Consider the following 16,794-nt stretch of genomic DNA (forward strand, 5'->3'; position numbering starts at 1 on the left):
CAGGGCTGGATAATCCGTGGTTTGTTTTCCCACAGCAGCTGCTCCTGGGCTTGGAGAGGTCAGGAGACTGATTTGACAGCTGCAGGCATGGGGCTGTGATTTATCATGGGACTGATTTGATCTTCTCACCTTCTGCCATACAAAGATTTTATAAATAAATACCTTCTGTCACTGCTCAATGAGCAAGTCTGAGTGTTGTCGAGCCAAATCTGGAATTTGGGAAGAGGTTCGATAATTCAGGGCACTTTCCGATGACCAGGAGTCATCACTTGTTATTTCTCTGTTGTTGCAAAGTTCGAGTAAAACAGGCTTGGAAAAAAAAAGGAGAGGTCTGTGATGATCCAGTGAAAACAAAATTAAGAGAAATTGGTGTTTCCTTCTGGGACGGCTGCACTGATTTAGCCGTGGCCTCTGCATGAACCATACCTGCCGCGGCCGAAGACGGGGAAGCAAGACACATCAATATGATGAGTAAATAAGCTTCAGTTTATTCCGTGATATGTTCTCCTTTTATAATGTCCTAATGTCTCGTACATGCAATCATGCGCCTTGTCAAGCAAGCTCATTGGCTTATCACTACTGTTCACGCGACAAACACAAGCATAACATACATTCTGATTGGATAACAATGTTTTGCATACTTTGCAATACTTCAGCATTTTTGCGGTAAGCACATCCCTGTTCAGCATCCTGTTTTTCATAACTTTAACCAACTTCCCTGCTTCAAGGACAGTGTGTCCTTCATATCTTCTGATAAACATTTCTTACTGTTAATACTCTGGCCCCAGCATCTCCCTCTCTTTTTTCAAACATCGCATGGGCGATATCCGACATCCGCTGAGTTAAGCAACTGACTAAGCATGGCCCGAACAGGAGGCAGAACCCTATGAGCAATAAGGGTCCCAAACAGGTTTTGATCAGATCCCTTAGCCAACTTCCCAATCCCCGTGAGGCTAACCATCCATCTAGACCATCAGTCTCCTTCAAAGCATGCAATCCGTCTTTCAATTGTTGCAGTTTCCTATGTAAAGACTCTCCAGGTCCTGTCAAATTCATACAACACATTCCTTCAAACTCTTCACATCCGTGACCATGGGCTAATAATAAAAAGTCAATTGCGGCTCTATTCTGCAGAACTGTGTGGTTTACACTTTGTACATCTTTAGTTATTCGTCTAAAATACTAGATGTTATGTTTATTTCATCACGAGCCCAGCAACCTAGCTGTGTGGCTAAGTTTAGTGCTTTTGCTGCCGCCAGGCCAGGCAGGAGTGTAGCTGCGACCACTTGTTCAAATCTTCCCCAAAATTTAGGCTCTCCCACCCCATCACATGAGAGTTCGTGTAGGGTTCTTTTTTGTCTACTGCTATTATTCCTGGCCCACCTCATCAGCATTGATATGTTAGGATGAAACAATGCCAATTGACCTAAATAACAAGGACCTCCTGTTGGCCGCCTCGGAATACCGTTCCATGCTCTGTCTCCACAGATCAAAAAGATTCCTTCAGGTAATCTACGAGGCTCGGTTATGTTACTACCATTACATCGCGTATAGACAAACAAGTGGATCTCACCAATATCAAGGCTCGAATCTAAGGTTGCCCATAGCTTCCTGTTTACATTCAACTCTCTCTCAGTTAGTGGTTCAAACGATAACCATCCACCGTTAGATCCCTTAGTGGTAGCATTCATACAGCCAAATAGGTCCAACTCTTCCGGGTCCGATTGAAGGGAGGCATTAAGGGCATGAATCAGTCTGCACTGCACTGCCCCATCTTGCTGTTGGGCGGTAAATCCTGGCAAATGGCTACTGGTTTTGTTAATGCTTTCATACGTAAGGTTGGTTAGGTTTACCAGTCCTGAAAAAGCCGGAGCCGTCCAAGTAGGTACTCCTATGAGGCAGGTGCGGAATGGATTACCCACACCTCCCAAAGCAAGGCACATTGACGATTGATTTGTTTTGTTAGCAATGGTTACCCATATGTTGTCTCGCGGGCTGATGGAGGTAATCCCGTAACTTGCCTGACAGAGAACCAAAATTCCTATGCACATGCCCATTATCCTACCAATAAACTCCCTCATCCTTGTCCTGACGCTTACTCTGCTTCTGATATCTAGTACCCAACACCTGTGTCCTTTGTGCTAATTCTACAACCGTTACCAACTTTTGTAACCTAAAGGCCGTGTGTGCGAGTGTAGCTTCTTCCTCGCTCTCAAACAGCGCTCTCAGCTCGTGCTGAGAAACACCCTCCTTGTTAAGCTGCACAGCAAGCGCCTGGTTCACAGCCTCCACACCATATAATTATAAGTCCTACATTCCTACATCTACATCTACAATGAGTTAGCGGAAATGATTTTGCAGCAGCATGCATGCGTAAAAACTACAAATAAAAGAAAATGGTTAACTCCTCAGGGTTTTCCTGCAGGGAGGTCTGAGTCTTTGGGAGCTCCTGAATCGCTTTCGCTGTTCGGTTTGTTCAGCCACGGTCGTACCCACTTTGCCGGAAGCCACCTTGGCGCAGATGCCCCTGTAACGACTACAAGCGTAGCCCCGCCCCCAGGTTAACAAGTGACTTTTACAACCCTCCCATCCTCCTTTCACCGGATCCCAGGCTTCCACCCACACATCCCACTTGCTTAAATCGTGCGGATTGCCAGTCAAATGATAGTCCATTGGAACGGCATCGTCATTGCTAACAGGGTTTTTCCAATTTAAAACATAACAGGTTTTCATCAAAACAGCATTGGGGGACATCTCCCCCTCTTTTTTCAAAATGGCAGCAAGTCTTTTTATATCTTGATGTCGTCGCTCAACAATAGCTTGACCCGTACTGTTGTATGGGACACCTCTTTTATGTTCAATTCCCCAATCTGTCAAAAAGGCAGCACACGCTGCTCCCGCGTATGCAGGAGCGTTGTCCGTTTTAATGACCTGTGGCAGGCCAAGGGCAGCGAATGCTGAAAGCCAATGCTGTTTTACACATCGGAAGGCAGTAGATGGTGCTGGTGTCGCCCATATAACTCTGCTGCAAGTGTCCACAGTGACGTGAATATGGCGCAGTCGACCAAATGAGGGAAACTCAGTCACATCAGTCTGCCATAGTCCTCTCGGCTGCAATCCTCGAGGATTGGTACCTTGATCTTGCAGGGCCACAATACGGGCACAGTCAGGGCATGCAGCAACGATGGCACGGGCCTGTGTTCGTGACAGTGAAAACTCCTTCTGGAGAGCTCGGGCTGATTGGTGGAAAAATTTGTGTGATTGATGTGCTTTTGTCAGGGAAGGAGTGTTGGCAGTCACAGCTGAAAGGGGCTGGGATACCGCCTGATCAATAACAGCATTACCTTCTGTAAGTATTCCAGGTAAGGTGGTATGACTTTTAATGTGAGTAACCCACAGTTGACCTTGCTGATGCTGTATTATAGCAATCAAACTCCATAATAACTGTGCAATATCATTGTTGCTTACGTGGCCTATGAGCACATGGTCACAACGCTCCACCAGGCCGGCAACATAGGCGGAGTCCGTGATTAAATTTAATTCTCCCTCAAACAGTTGCAGCGCTAGTATCAGGGCTTTCAGCTCCAGCACTTGTACGGAAGTGCCGGTCTGGCTGCGTATCTGCTTCTCCCAGTTACCGTTTTCTAGCCAGGCACATCCATATTTTCCTGTTTTCCCGCTGGCATCTGTGAAAACAGTCTGCGCACCAGGCAATGGTTTCTGGCTAACTTTGGGCCGTTCCTGAATAATCTGAGTTGTTTTGAATAAAGGATGCGATGGGTAATGGACAGACAGAGTGATGCCCAGGGTGGCAAGGGCGAACGCAGGGCTCTCTTGCATCCATAACCCCAATATATCCAACGTTTTCCATGGAAGATACATGATGCGTGGGTCTTGTCCAAAAACAAGACGTGTTCTGTTCCTTGCTTTTAACAGTAGCTGGCCCGTGGCTTCAAGCACGCCCTGCAACGATGACGCAGGTCTGATAGGAGGAAACACCCATTCTAAGATAGTTACCATTTTGTTCACCACCTGTAGAATGACGGCCGATCGATGGCGTTCTGGTCTGTAAAGTGCTACTGCAAGGCTACTATTTGGTTGGTATCTATAGCATTGAGTCAGTGCTATTTTCTTTTCTATCTCTTTCAGAGATTGAACAGCCTCAGGTGATAATGTTCTGGGCTCACAAGGGTGAGATGAGTCCAGCAATAAAGCATTCAGCGGCTCCAAATCCTGATTAGTCAGACCACACCAGGTGCGTAGCCATTGCAGGTCTCCTACTAGCTTCTGTACATCATTAACAGTTTTTATTTCTGTATGCAATTGTAACTTACTGGGTTGTATACGGGACTCCGTCACTTTCATCCCTAAGTAATGCCACGGCGCTTGACGTTGGACCTTCTCAGGCGCTATGTGGAGCCCAGAGGTAAGCAACTGGTGTTTCAAATCTTCTTCTTCGGAGGACGGGAGGGGTTGCTCAGTTGCTATCAATATATCATCCATATAATGATAGACAATAGCGTGAGGGTTCCTTTCCCTCCATCGGTGCAGTGCCTTGTCGACATACATCTGGCACATAGTAGGACTGTTTGCCATACCTTGAGGGAGGACTGTCCACTCATATCGTTGGGCTGGTCTTGCGTTGTTAACAACAGGAACTGTGAATGCAAACTTTTCAGTATCTTCCGGATGCAGGGGAATTGAAAAAAAACAGTCCTTCAAATCAATAATTAACAGGTGCCAGTCTTGTGGTAATGCTGAGGGGGAAGGTAGGCCTGGTTGGAGTGCTCCCATGGGCTGCATGACCGCATTCACAGCGCGCAAATCGTGCAGTAATCACCATTTTCCAGATTTCTTTTTAATAACAAAGATTGGAGTATCCCAGCAGCTCACTGATGGTTTTATATGTCCCAATCGGAGCTGTTCTTCTACAAGTTCCTGCAAGGGCTGAAGTTTTTCCTCGGGGAGCGGCCATTGGGCTACCCACACTGGTTTATGAGAAGTCCATTGGATCTCCAGGAGGGGCAGGCCTTGCTCCCCAATGGCCACTGTTAAAAAGGTGTATCTCCTAAGGTAATGCCCCACTGGCTCATTATATCTCTGCCCAAGATCCAGAGGTTCGTGCACATCACATAGGGCTTTACTGTCCCCATGTGTCCCTCCTTGTCATCCATGAGTGTGCACCACTGCGCACTTTGACAGGTTGTCGCTTCCTCACCAATTCCAGCTATTGCTGACCTCGATGTTATTAGGGGCCATGTCTTCGGCCGATACATCATGGGGATGATAGTGATATCTGACCCAGTGTCTAACATGAATTGTGGCGAGTTGCCATTGGGTAACTTTAGCTCCTGTGGTGTCGCCTCAGCCTGTGACACCCTTACTGTCCTCATTGGCCTGTCTCGTGAGATAACCATTGAAAAAAGGGATAATACTTTGTTGTCGGTGATGTTGGTACTGCCAAATCCCCCTGTTCCTCTTTCCGTAGGCAGGGCCCGGGGTACTTGGGGAATGAACGGGATTAATTGTGCAACTCGGCTCCCCTTTGGTACTGTCATGGGCGGTTGCCATGCCTTTAGCATCACTTTAATAGTTCCAGTATAATCAGCATCAATTAAGCCAGGCAAAACGAACAGTCCTTGTTGTGTAGTGGATGATCGCCCAATCAGTAAAGCGGCTAGACCCCCACCCAGTGGGCCTGAAGTTGTTGTTTCTGCTAGGTGCACATCCGTGGTATCAATTGTTATTGTGTTTGCCAGGGCCAAATCAACTCCTGCGCTTCCTCTAGTAGCGGCGGGTAGTTCGTGGAGGCAGCCATGCTGTGCAGAGGCTGTGGACCTGAGAATTTGTTCGCCGCGCTCAGGCCGCGGCTGTTGTAGTTCCCTGATCAAGGGGGGTACCATCTTTTTTAAATCGAGATCGGCACTCCTGTGCCTTATGTCCATATTTCTGGCATCTCTTGCATTCACCTTCAAATCCTGATGGCTTATGAGGCTGCCGCCGTCGTTGTTCTGGACATTGCTTCTTAAAGTGCCCTTGTTGTCCACATAGGTAGCAGGCAGTTGTTTTTGGCCCTCGATCCCCTTTTCCTTGCAGATTTTGGCGTAGGGCTACAGCAAGAGCGGATGCGTGAATGCGTGCTTTCGTCTTTTCTTCTTCCCAAGGAGCTCGAGCACACGCCTCTACCATCTGAACGAGGGTAGCCGAGGGGGCTAAGGTGGTCAAAAGACGTTTGCAAGCATTGTTGGCATTTTGTGTAACCACCTCTTTCACCATTATATCCTTTAAGTCCTCTGGCACATTTGGGGCGGAGTCCACAGCTGCCTTGACTTTGTCTACGAAAGACAAAAATGATTCTGTGTCTGCTTGAGTGATCTTCATATACGGCGGATTGATTTTGCCAATTTGCGGCAGGGCCATGAAGGCTTCCAGGGCGCATGCTTTTGATTGGGCCAACACACGAGGCGAAAGTGCCGCCTGCCGTTGAGGGTCTCTATACTCCCCTGTTCCCAACAGCTGAGCTTGTGTGGCAACACGAAGCGGATCTCCAGCGGCCAGCTGTGTGTTGTCCGCTGTTTTTCTTCCACTCTCTCCTGCCATTTCGATAGGAATAACATAAAAGTAGTAGGTCCCAATATCATTTCAAACAGAAGGCGAATATCCGTGGGTATCATATCTGCATATTTCACAAATGCCATGACCTGCTTCTTTACAACAGGGTTATCTAGTCCATAAGCCATGACAGACTGCTGCAGTTTGTTAATCTGGTTCCATTCAAAGGGCCTCCATTCTGGCCCATTAACGGTTGTGACAACCGGTGCTGATACTAATGGTGTAAAGGTAAAGTCCCCCGACAGTTGGGCATTGGTAACCACTCCATGCCATCGTTTTGACAAGTCAAAAGAGGGGTCTCGTGGTGGCTCCCTGGCTGGGGCTTTTGAGGACGATGGCTCTTCAGTTGGTACGGGCACCTTTCTAGGCGCAGCAGACCCATATTCCCTATCCTTCACATCTGGATCCAATCCCGCTTCGCGAAGCTGGGTTCTCCACTGTAAAATGTCTCGTTGCTCAGCTTGGGTCAGCCCTTGCCCTGACCCATAATTAAGCCTGAGATAATCATTGAGTTCCTCAATTCCCATTTCCCCGTTTCCAGCATATTGGATCAGATTGAGTCTCTGGGCCTTAGACAACGTCTTAGGCAACTCCTTTGTGCCCGCCTTAGTTTCAGCCCCTTGACCCCACTCTTTCAGCTGTGCCTCTATGTTTGACAGTCCATCCTTAATAGCGTCGGCCGCCCTCTGATACGCAAAGGCGCGAGTCTTTTTGTGGGCCCCACCGTCCAGTCTTTTCATTTCCTCTAACAGATTGGTCATAACATTTTTTTGCGCTTGCAAAAGTGTCTCTAACTTTGAGTCATCAACAACACCGTTGTTGTTTTTATGCGGGGATGTGACCTGGGTGTCCATGGGCTCAGGTGGTTCAGGAGGGGCACTCGGTACAGCAGGTACAGCAGGGGACGCGGGTTCCCATGGTGGGATCAGGTCATCAAATGCTCCTCGAAACCCTGCCGGGGCAGCGACCGGGGGCATGGGAGGTGCAAAGGGACCCCGGTCCGGATCAGCGTGCTCTTTCTCCCGTTCTTTCTTTTGCATAGCTACATCTAGGGTGCTTTCATCATCGGGAGATAGCTCGTCCTCTGGATCTTTTATGGCAGGGGATGCGATTGCCGTTTGTAAGGCACGAGCTATTTCTGCATCGGCATGAACCTGGTCCATCATCAACCGTACCTCCCGATAGGTTCTTGCCATAGCTTTTGCTCCTTTCATGCCCGTCTGCACACTCTCCCATAGTTCTGACCCCACCGTTTTCCAGGCCCTGGGTCAAAAATCTGATCGGTCTCAGTTAAATGACCGCGCCGCCTGCACCAAAACAACAAGTCCACCAATTCGCGGCGATCTATCTTATAGCCCGTTGTAGACGCGATCTTCATAAGCCCGTCCACTGTGGCTCGCTCCAGGGCTGTCATAGCAGCATTCCCCATCCCGAACCAGACCTCGGTCTGCCTGACTCACCGGTCAGCCGTAGCTACGCTGGTTTCAATTTTCCGCAAGTTTTCGTCCGCCTCTCTCGGGCGCCGGGATGGCCGTCTCCTCTCTCATCCGCGTTATAGCCGTTCCATCACGCGGGGTCACCAGATGCCACGGCCGAAGACGGGAAGCAAGACACATCAATATGATGAGTAAATAAGCTTCGGTTTATTCCGTGATTTGTTCTCTTTTTATAATGTCCTAATGTTCCGTACATGCAAGCACGCGCCTTGTCAAGCAAGCTCATTGGCTTATTACTACTGTTCACGCGACAAACACAAGCATAACATACATTCTGCTTGGATAACAATGTTTTGCATACTTTGCAATACTTCAGCATTTTTGCGGTAAGCACATCCCTGTTCAGCATCCTGTTTTTCATAACTTTAACCAACTTCCCTGCTTCAAGGACAGTGTGTCCTTCATATCTTCTGATAAACATTTCTTACTGTTAATACTCTGGCCCCAGCAAATGTGAAAGATGTTTTCTTCACAGGTGAAACCCCAGGTTTCCCAAAGCAGAGTCTCAGGCATCAAATCTCATTAAAAAATAATTTGGTAGAGTGGTACAGCAGCAGGATCAGCTTGAGCTGGGTGCCTCCAGAGAGGGACCTGAACAAAGAAATCCCTGGGAAATGATACCCTCACAGACTATTCACCCACCCCTCATGCACTCTCACCACTCTCTTCTCACATCTTCCACGAGCCTTCTGGTCCAACAATGATTCTGGTCTGAGATCTTCTGACTCCTTATTGTATTCCTTCACTGGATCCAGACAGGCTGTTGTCTAGATGCAGATGCTGTTGATGGTTGTACACTTCTTATCTTTTCTGGTTTGTGCTCTCTCTGGAGGCCTTGCTTTGCTCTGATAGACAGAAGTTCAGTAGAATTTAAGCAAGGTGAAAGTTTACAGTTTACGGCCTAAGACTTCAGCAAATCTAACTATTCCTGCTAAGTAAGTGAAGCTAAGCAAACAGCATACTAAATCACACAACATTACAAGTCTAAGCAATTCATTCAATTTAAAATTTATTTAAGCTAGATGACTATTTTCTCTTAACAGTCCTCCCTTTGTTTTTATTAAGCATTCCTGGTAATATGCTAAACAATCTTTGCAGAGTCTTTTCTGTTTGACTAGTGCCCATAGTTTTATAGACAGTATTGTTACAAGTAACAGACATATCAGACAACAAACAATGAGAGTCCTTTCTATAGGTTTTTCAGAAACTGGGAAACCAGGGCCTCCATATCCCACGTAGGTTTTTTTCTTTTCATATTTATCACCTCTCATCCAATCCAGAGTATCTGTCCTTTTTGATTTTATACTTAGCTATGCTGTAGCAGTCACCAGAATTGACAGTATCAGGAGAAGTGTAACACTCCACCTCATCCTTTGCTGATTTTCAGGAATCTGTCATCAGCTGGCTGGCTATTCACCACTCATTTGACATGAGAATGGTGTACCTAATTTTCTTTTCCTAAAACTTTAACATCAAAATAAGAACACAATAAGACAGTATGGGCCTTCTCATTTAGGCTCCAATTTTGATTTTGGGGAAAATATTTTATGACTTAATCTCCAGGTTGTAAATCATATACCTGTATTTCAGATAGTGTGTCTTGATATCATTGAGCATATTTTCTTTTGTTTTCAAACTCTTTCTTCATATCTAAAATGTAGATTCTGCAGATCTATGTCAACTGTTCCTCTCCATCTAAGAGGCTGGTCCTGGTGGGTCAAAGGTCCCAAGTACAGCTAAGTGCCTGCCAAACACAGTTTCTGATGGTGACATCCCCAGATTGGTGAGGGGTATTTCCAATATCCCACAGCACTATTCTTAAAAACGTAGGCCCTTTTAAACCTATTCGACTATAAGTTTGAGCAACTGTATTCTTGAGAGTCCTATTCATTCTCCGCCTGCTCTGAGAACTGTCGTTTTATTCTTAAACTTGTATAGATATTGTTTAGTATTCCCGATGAGGAAAGGAACCCTCATTCTTCCCATAACATACTCATTGCATGACACACTCCAAAGGCATATTTAGATTCCATATAAATAATTACTGGCTGATCACATCCCCATCAGGCTGTTCTTGTTACTGCAGTTAATTCAGCCTCTTGGGCACTCACCAAGGGTTGTAGAGGTTCTTCTTTGAGTACCTCTGTGTTTCTCACTGTAGAATTACCTGTGTGTCATTTTCCATTTACATAGTATGATGATCCATCAGTGAACAGGTTTAGGTCTGAGTTCTCAAGACGTTGATCCTGTAGATCTTCCTCCAGGTTGCTGGAGTGAGATCCAGGATGAATGTTTTTTAGTTTGTTTTTTTTTTTTTTTTCCATTATAGTTGCTGTTGATGTTGTTTTAACACAGCAGCTATTCCCAGCAGCTACAGGATCCATTGAGTTGTGTAATACGTGATGTGTGGATCTAGCTTTTGATTAAGGACTCTGCTGGCTATTCCGTTGTTCTCACGTACAAGTAGTTCTAGGATATCAGAATAATCAGGCAATCTCAACGCCGTAGTAGAAGCTGAAGCTCATTCTATATCTTGGAAAGCCTTTTCTGTCTCTGAACCCTTCAGTATAGGTTCTACTTCCTTGACCTTAGTAGTTTCTGTCAATGGCTTACTTAACTCTCCTGGTCCCAACATATTTATACATCAGCCTGGACCTGTTCTGGGTCAACTAATCTTTGTTCTTTTAAAATGAATCCTAAATATTGTTACTTCCTGCTGACTCAGCTGAAACTTAGGAAGAGATGTATTGTGATTTTTTTCTATTAAACAGCACATAGACAAAAAGTATTTTTCAAATAATCTCCACGTGCTTTACTAGCAAGTAACCACTTGTTTTCATATTGTAGAGGTACTGATTTGCCTGGTAGTTTTACGTCTCGGATCAAATTGTAGGAGACTCTTCGAACCCTTCTGGGAGACACATCAAGGTAACTTGTTGTCTTTTTCATGTAAATGCAAACAAAAGTTGACTGTTCTCATCTGAAGGGATACTACAGAAAATGGCAATTATATATATATTAAAAAAAAAAAAATCTCTTGCCCAGTATGTTATTTGTAAAAGTATAGTAGCAGAATTGGGCACTACCAGGTGAGGGATTACTATGTGCTGGTTAATTATCCACAAATCTTGTATGAAAAGGCAAGTATAGTTTTTGTTGTTGTTGTGTTGTTGTTGTTGTTACAGGGAGTTTAATATGCTGACACATATGCTTTCAGAATTCCTTGGGTTGGATACTGATCTATTTGCTTTTGAACGCTCTTCTCAGCTTCTTGATGAATAGGGTACTGTTGCACAGCCAGAAGGGGGATTTCCTCTTTTTGTTTTTATGCTCAGGGTTTGAGCTGAAACCAGTAATCCTATATCCATGCTATCTCTACTCCATGGCTGTGGTAGGATTTCTTGAGGATCAGGGACATGCACTCATCCTACAGGGTTTGGACAATCCAGGCTGGGTCTCAGAGCAGAAAACTGCCACGTGGTAATCTTGTCCTTGAGGTCACCTTGAAAGGCTAGAATGAGGAAGTCAACCTAGTGCTTCCTTCCTGTTGAATGCCCGGATACACTAACTGCACAGTAGATTTAGTTTGTATACACGTACTAACGATGCAGACCTATCACATCACTTCCGGGTGCGTGATAAGTGCCTTTAGCCAATAGATTGTAAAGCACAGAGCGCGTGACCGTCTGGCTCTGTATATCTTGGCGCTATTCGGACAAATAAATGGAGAACGACTTTCATCGCATCGGTGTGAGGTCGTTCCTCGGGTCTTGTCTCCGTACGGGGTCCCTCCTACACATGGCTTTGTTGGTATGGACTTCAATATTTACAGATTTTTAGCTCATTACTTGGGCTTTCAGTGACCACAGTCATTCCCATAACTATTCCTCCAGGTGACAAGTGTAATTCTACATCCAGATCCTCTAAGAGATCTCTCCCTAACAGGCATGCTGAGGAGTCCTCCGCTAGGACATATGACCTCCATATACTCTTGTCTCCTATGACTACTTATAAGGGTTTGATCAAATTCTGCTCTATTTGTCCTGTGACTCCATGTATTAAAACTCTGTCTGTGGTCGTAGAGGGTCTTGGGGTGAAATTTAAAAGAGGCAATGTAGCTCCTGTATCCACCAAGAATTCAGTATCATGACATTCAACTTTACCTATAATATATCCCTGCTTGTCTAATTGGGTTATCCACATATTAAAAATTTCCAATCCTTCTAACCCCCTGTGAAGATCCTCATGGTCCACTCCCTCTTGTCATTGTGATTGTGAGTCTTCCTGGGGCAATTCTTCCCAGAGAAAATTTCCCTCTCTTGTCCTTCCCCATGACCAGAAGTAGGCATTCCCACTATATCCGTCCTAGCTCCCTGCAACCATAACGCTCCCTTTCAGCATGCCTTCCTATTCTCCTTTCCTTTTTTTTCTTGGTTTTAATCCATGCCCTATTCCAGTCTTCTCCTTCCCCATCACCTATCTTTCCTAAATCCTTCCTAATGCCCCCTCCAGAAAACTGACTCTTGTTCTTTTGCCTTTTTTCCTTCCTTTAATCTGCCTTTCCTTGTGCTCATCATATACAAACACTTCAACATTCAACATTTTTTGCAAATTCTCTCCCTGCCACCTGGGCATATGCTCTTCAACATATCTCCTTATATCATGGGCTGCCTGATCCACAAAGACACTGATTGTGAGCGTGTCATTAAAATCTCAGGTGTCATTCATCTATATTTTAACAGTGCTCATCGGAGTTATCCCCAAAAATCACTACGATGATCATCTGTCTGACAAACAGCTTAACCTCCTGCATTATTATCATCCCACTTTGGATCATTTGCTGGCTAGGGCTTCCTGTTTCCTTCCACCTGTTGCGCAATTTTTGCATCCTTATTAATTATTTTACCTCTCTCATCAGGTTGGAATAATTCCCTCAGAAACACCTCTGTACCTTCCCAATTGGGTTTGTGCCCAGTACATATGTAGAAAATAGTTGAGCACATTTCTCAGCATCCTCTCCCAGTCTCGGCATTTTACTTCTTACTTCCCCATAGAGCCATTTGAATTCCAAGGTCGGTTAGTAAATACACGTAATACAGGTGGGGGAGCTTTACCTGCTGCCCCCAGTTTCATTGTAGTAGGACTAAGTAAGACAGTAGAAACCATAGGATAGAGTCTGGCAGTCAGCACAGCAGAATCAGAAGACAAAGAAAGAGCATCAGGCAGATAAAATGTGGCGGCCATGGTTGGCGCATTATCTGCAGCTTTGTCCAGGGCAGTAGCCTCCTCTACTGCAAGTGTTACCTTTGGCGATACCTTGTTCATCCTATATCTCTTTCATTCTGTACCTCCGATTTTGGTGTTTTCTCTCCCAAGCCCAATCATCCCAAACATACCAGTAATCCCTTTGTCCTGGAAACATATCCTCTAGGAGATGTCCCAGAAAGATGTCTGTGCTGGTCAAAGGTCCCTTGCAGTGGCCACCATTCTGCCAGGTTTCCAAATCTAGATATAAATGGACAGCCCTCTTGGCATAAAGTAGCTGCACACCTTTTTGACAGACTTGCTGTAACAAAAATTCTTTCCAGTGTTGTAGTATGATGGCCAAGGGCATGTCCTTCTGTGTACTGGGTGTATTTCCCATCACTTTCCTTATTTATCAATACATGGTTTATGCTAATCAGGCCATGCACTCACTCTTTTTCATTTTCTCTGTTTTATGCTGATCAGGCCCCATATCACAAAAAGCTGCATCAAGGAACTTCCTTCAGTATTTCCACAAAGTCTGCTCAGGAAGTTTTAACCCTTACCCTTTGCTGTCAACTGCTACAAAGATCTCAGGTGAACTCACCCGATGCTGGCAGTTGGATGTTTGGAGATGAGAGGATCTGAAGGTGGTGGCCTAGGGTCCCATCTGGGGTGCATTACTGATAAAGATGTTTCTGCACAATAGATTTCTTAACCTAGTAGAGTCTCAAGCATAAAATCTTATAAAAAATAATTTATGCAGGTGGTATAACAAAAAAAAAAAAAAAAAAGCTTGACTGTCACCTTTGAGTCACCAATTCACTATGCTCATACTGCTGCGGGTGACTGAGCTTGAGCTTTTGCTCAAATACAGCCAGTGCTTTAATCTCAGAAAGTTCTTGAGGTGAACCCGGTGCAGAGATTCCTCTATGCCAGACTAGAGGCAAAGAACAATCCAGGCATTTGAGATGTAAGATCAGCCTGAGTCCCGGGTTAAAATGTCAATGCAAACAGGGAGCACTGCCCTATACTGAACTTTCCATTTTACTCCTTGTGCAAGTGCTAGGCATTCTGCCCTGGGACAGAATCTGAGGGGAGAACACAGTCTGTGAAGAAGCTTTGTTTCATGCTTCAAACCCACCATCTGTTCCCCTCCCTCTCCTCCACATTCATTTTGAATCATTCACTTTCTGGAGTCACCTGCTCTGCTCCTTTCTATGTCCAAAAACAAAAGTAAAGATGAAGGGAAAAATGTCAGTCTTTATTGCGTGTATTTTTCTTGTGCTTCCTTCTGCTAGATGAGCATTTCCATTTTAAAAAACAGTAACTTAATAAACCAGAGATTTGAGACTGGAATAATGAGTTTCATCTAATTACCTCCAGGTGCCTGTGAGAACTTGTTTTCCCAAGGCTCCCTCTGTAGTCAGTGGAGACAAGAGGAAACACTAGAGGCTGGGTCCTCCCAACCTATAACTGGCATGAGAAAGAAAGGTTACAAATCTCTTCCAGATACTCTTCTCTTGCTCTGCATTTAGGTCAGCACATCTGATAGTAACATCAATGAGCAACTGCTTGGAAACAAGGGCATTTCAGTGCAGGCAGATGTCAGACAAGACTGTGTGACAGACTGTGTGGAACCGTAATAAATTTCAGTCATTGCTGAGAGCACTAAAGAAGACGAGTGATACTTGGTCCCTACTCCACCCCCTCCCCCTTTGCTGAGGAAACAGAGAGCAATAAGTTGTGGAAGAAAGCATGGAATTACAAAAGAGATACTTGATATTACTTATTTTGGAATCAAGAGATTCTCAGGGATTCCTAGTCCAAAAAGGCAAGTGTTGAAAAGTAGAAAGCATAGCTTTCAGCATACGGATTTGATGTGGTTTGATTTGATGGTCTAGCATTCGTGCAATAGAAGAAATGAGTCTGGCACGTAGTGTGAGAGAGGTGTGCAACAGGTCTGAGTGAATTTGGTATTTCCCATGAATAGGTGAAACAGCTAACAGCCTCTTGAAAACCTTCTGTTCTGGAGAAAGGATCCTTTGTGAGTGTTTGAAAAAGGCAGAAGAAGCCAGCAGATTCTCTGAGGACTAAATGAAATGTAAAACATACAAATCAGGGTGTGAGAAATGCTCGAAGGACTCTCTCTGCCTGTATTATGGAGGAAGACTGCTAGAAAGGAAAGAAGCAGAAAAGGAAGGATAGAACTTTTCACCCAGACTGTGACATTACTACACATGTTTGTTGCTGTGCTCCAGTCTCAACAGGATGAACTGAAATTCCACATGGGACCAGAAAATGAAACTGCGGTTACTGAGTTCACCCTAGAGGGTTTCTCGGAGCTTGATCGACGACTACAGCTATTTCTCTCTCTGGTCCTTCTGCTCATCTACCTGACAACAGTGATGGGGAACACAACCATCATTTTCCTCGTGTGTGTGGATCACCGCCTGCAAACTCCCATGTACTTTTTCATCAGCAATCTGTCCTTCTGGAAATCTGGTTTACATCCTCCACAAGCATCAAATTGTTTCTGATCCTGGGTTCTGGTAGGAGAACCATCTCTCTAAGCAGCTGCTTTGCCCAATCCTATTTCTATTTTGCCCTGGGCTGTACAGAATTTGTTCTACTTGTTGTTATGTCCTTTGACCGCTATGTTGCTGTCTGCCAGCCTTTGCGTTATGCTGCCATCATGAAGCCTCAGCTCTGCATCCAGCTGGTTGTTGCTGCTTGGGTCATGGGCATCACGCTCCTGAGTTACCGTCTGGTCCTTCTCTACCAGCTGACTTTCTGTGGCTCAAACAAGATCTACCATTTTTTTTGTGACAACTCTCCCTTATTCAAACTGTCCTGCTCTGACACCAGCCTGCTTTGGAAAATAGACTCTGGTTTAGTATCATTTGTCATACTGGCTTCCTTATGCTTAACTCTGGCATTTTACACAGGCATTCTCCTCTGTATTCTACACCTTCCAGCAGCCTTGGGGAAGAAAAAGCTTTTACTACGTGTTCTTCCCATCTCACCTCCTTGGCTATTGCATATGGGAGCTGCATTGCTCTCTATGTGCATCATTCGGAAGATGTTTCCTTGGAGACAAACAGAACTGTAGCTTTGCTGAACACTGTCCTGTACCCATTCTTAAATCCCTTCATCTACAGTCTGAGAAACAAGACTGTGATAGCAGCCCTGAGTGAAGCCATTGGCCGTGCAACACTGCAGATTTTCCCCTAATCATGATGCATTTCTGGACAGCAATTCCAATGATCTGCTATCATATGTTAAGTAATACCAGTGCAGATGTATGCCACCTCCAAAGACAGATGCCTCTGGAGATTTCTCTTCTTCTTGGATTGTGTGAGGTTAAATGATAAGAAGCTCATCTGCACACACCAAGGAAGCACTAACCATGGCAGGAGGGGTAACTCAGTGAATATCCTGC

At 45.1% G+C, this 16,794-nt stretch overlaps 1 protein-coding gene across 1 annotated transcript; it reads left to right on the forward strand.

Moving 5' to 3' along the window:
* The first annotated feature begins 15,640 nt into the window (after positions 1-15,640).
* LOC122154283 (olfactory receptor 49-like) lies at positions 15,641-16,667 on the forward strand. Its single transcript, XM_042801627.1, is given in 3 exon segments — positions 15,641-15,845; positions 15,848-16,333; positions 16,336-16,667. Coding segments are annotated over 3 exon segments (942 nt in total). The 3' UTR covers positions 16,587-16,667.
* Positions 16,668-16,794: the final 127 nt, after the last annotated feature.

This window comes from Tyto alba, unplaced genomic scaffold, assembly GCF_018691265.1.
Source record: "Tyto alba isolate M040663 unplaced genomic scaffold, T.alba_DEE_v4.0 Super-Scaffold_36, whole genome shotgun sequence".
NCBI lineage: Eukaryota > Metazoa > Chordata > Aves > Strigiformes > Tytonidae > Tyto > Tyto alba.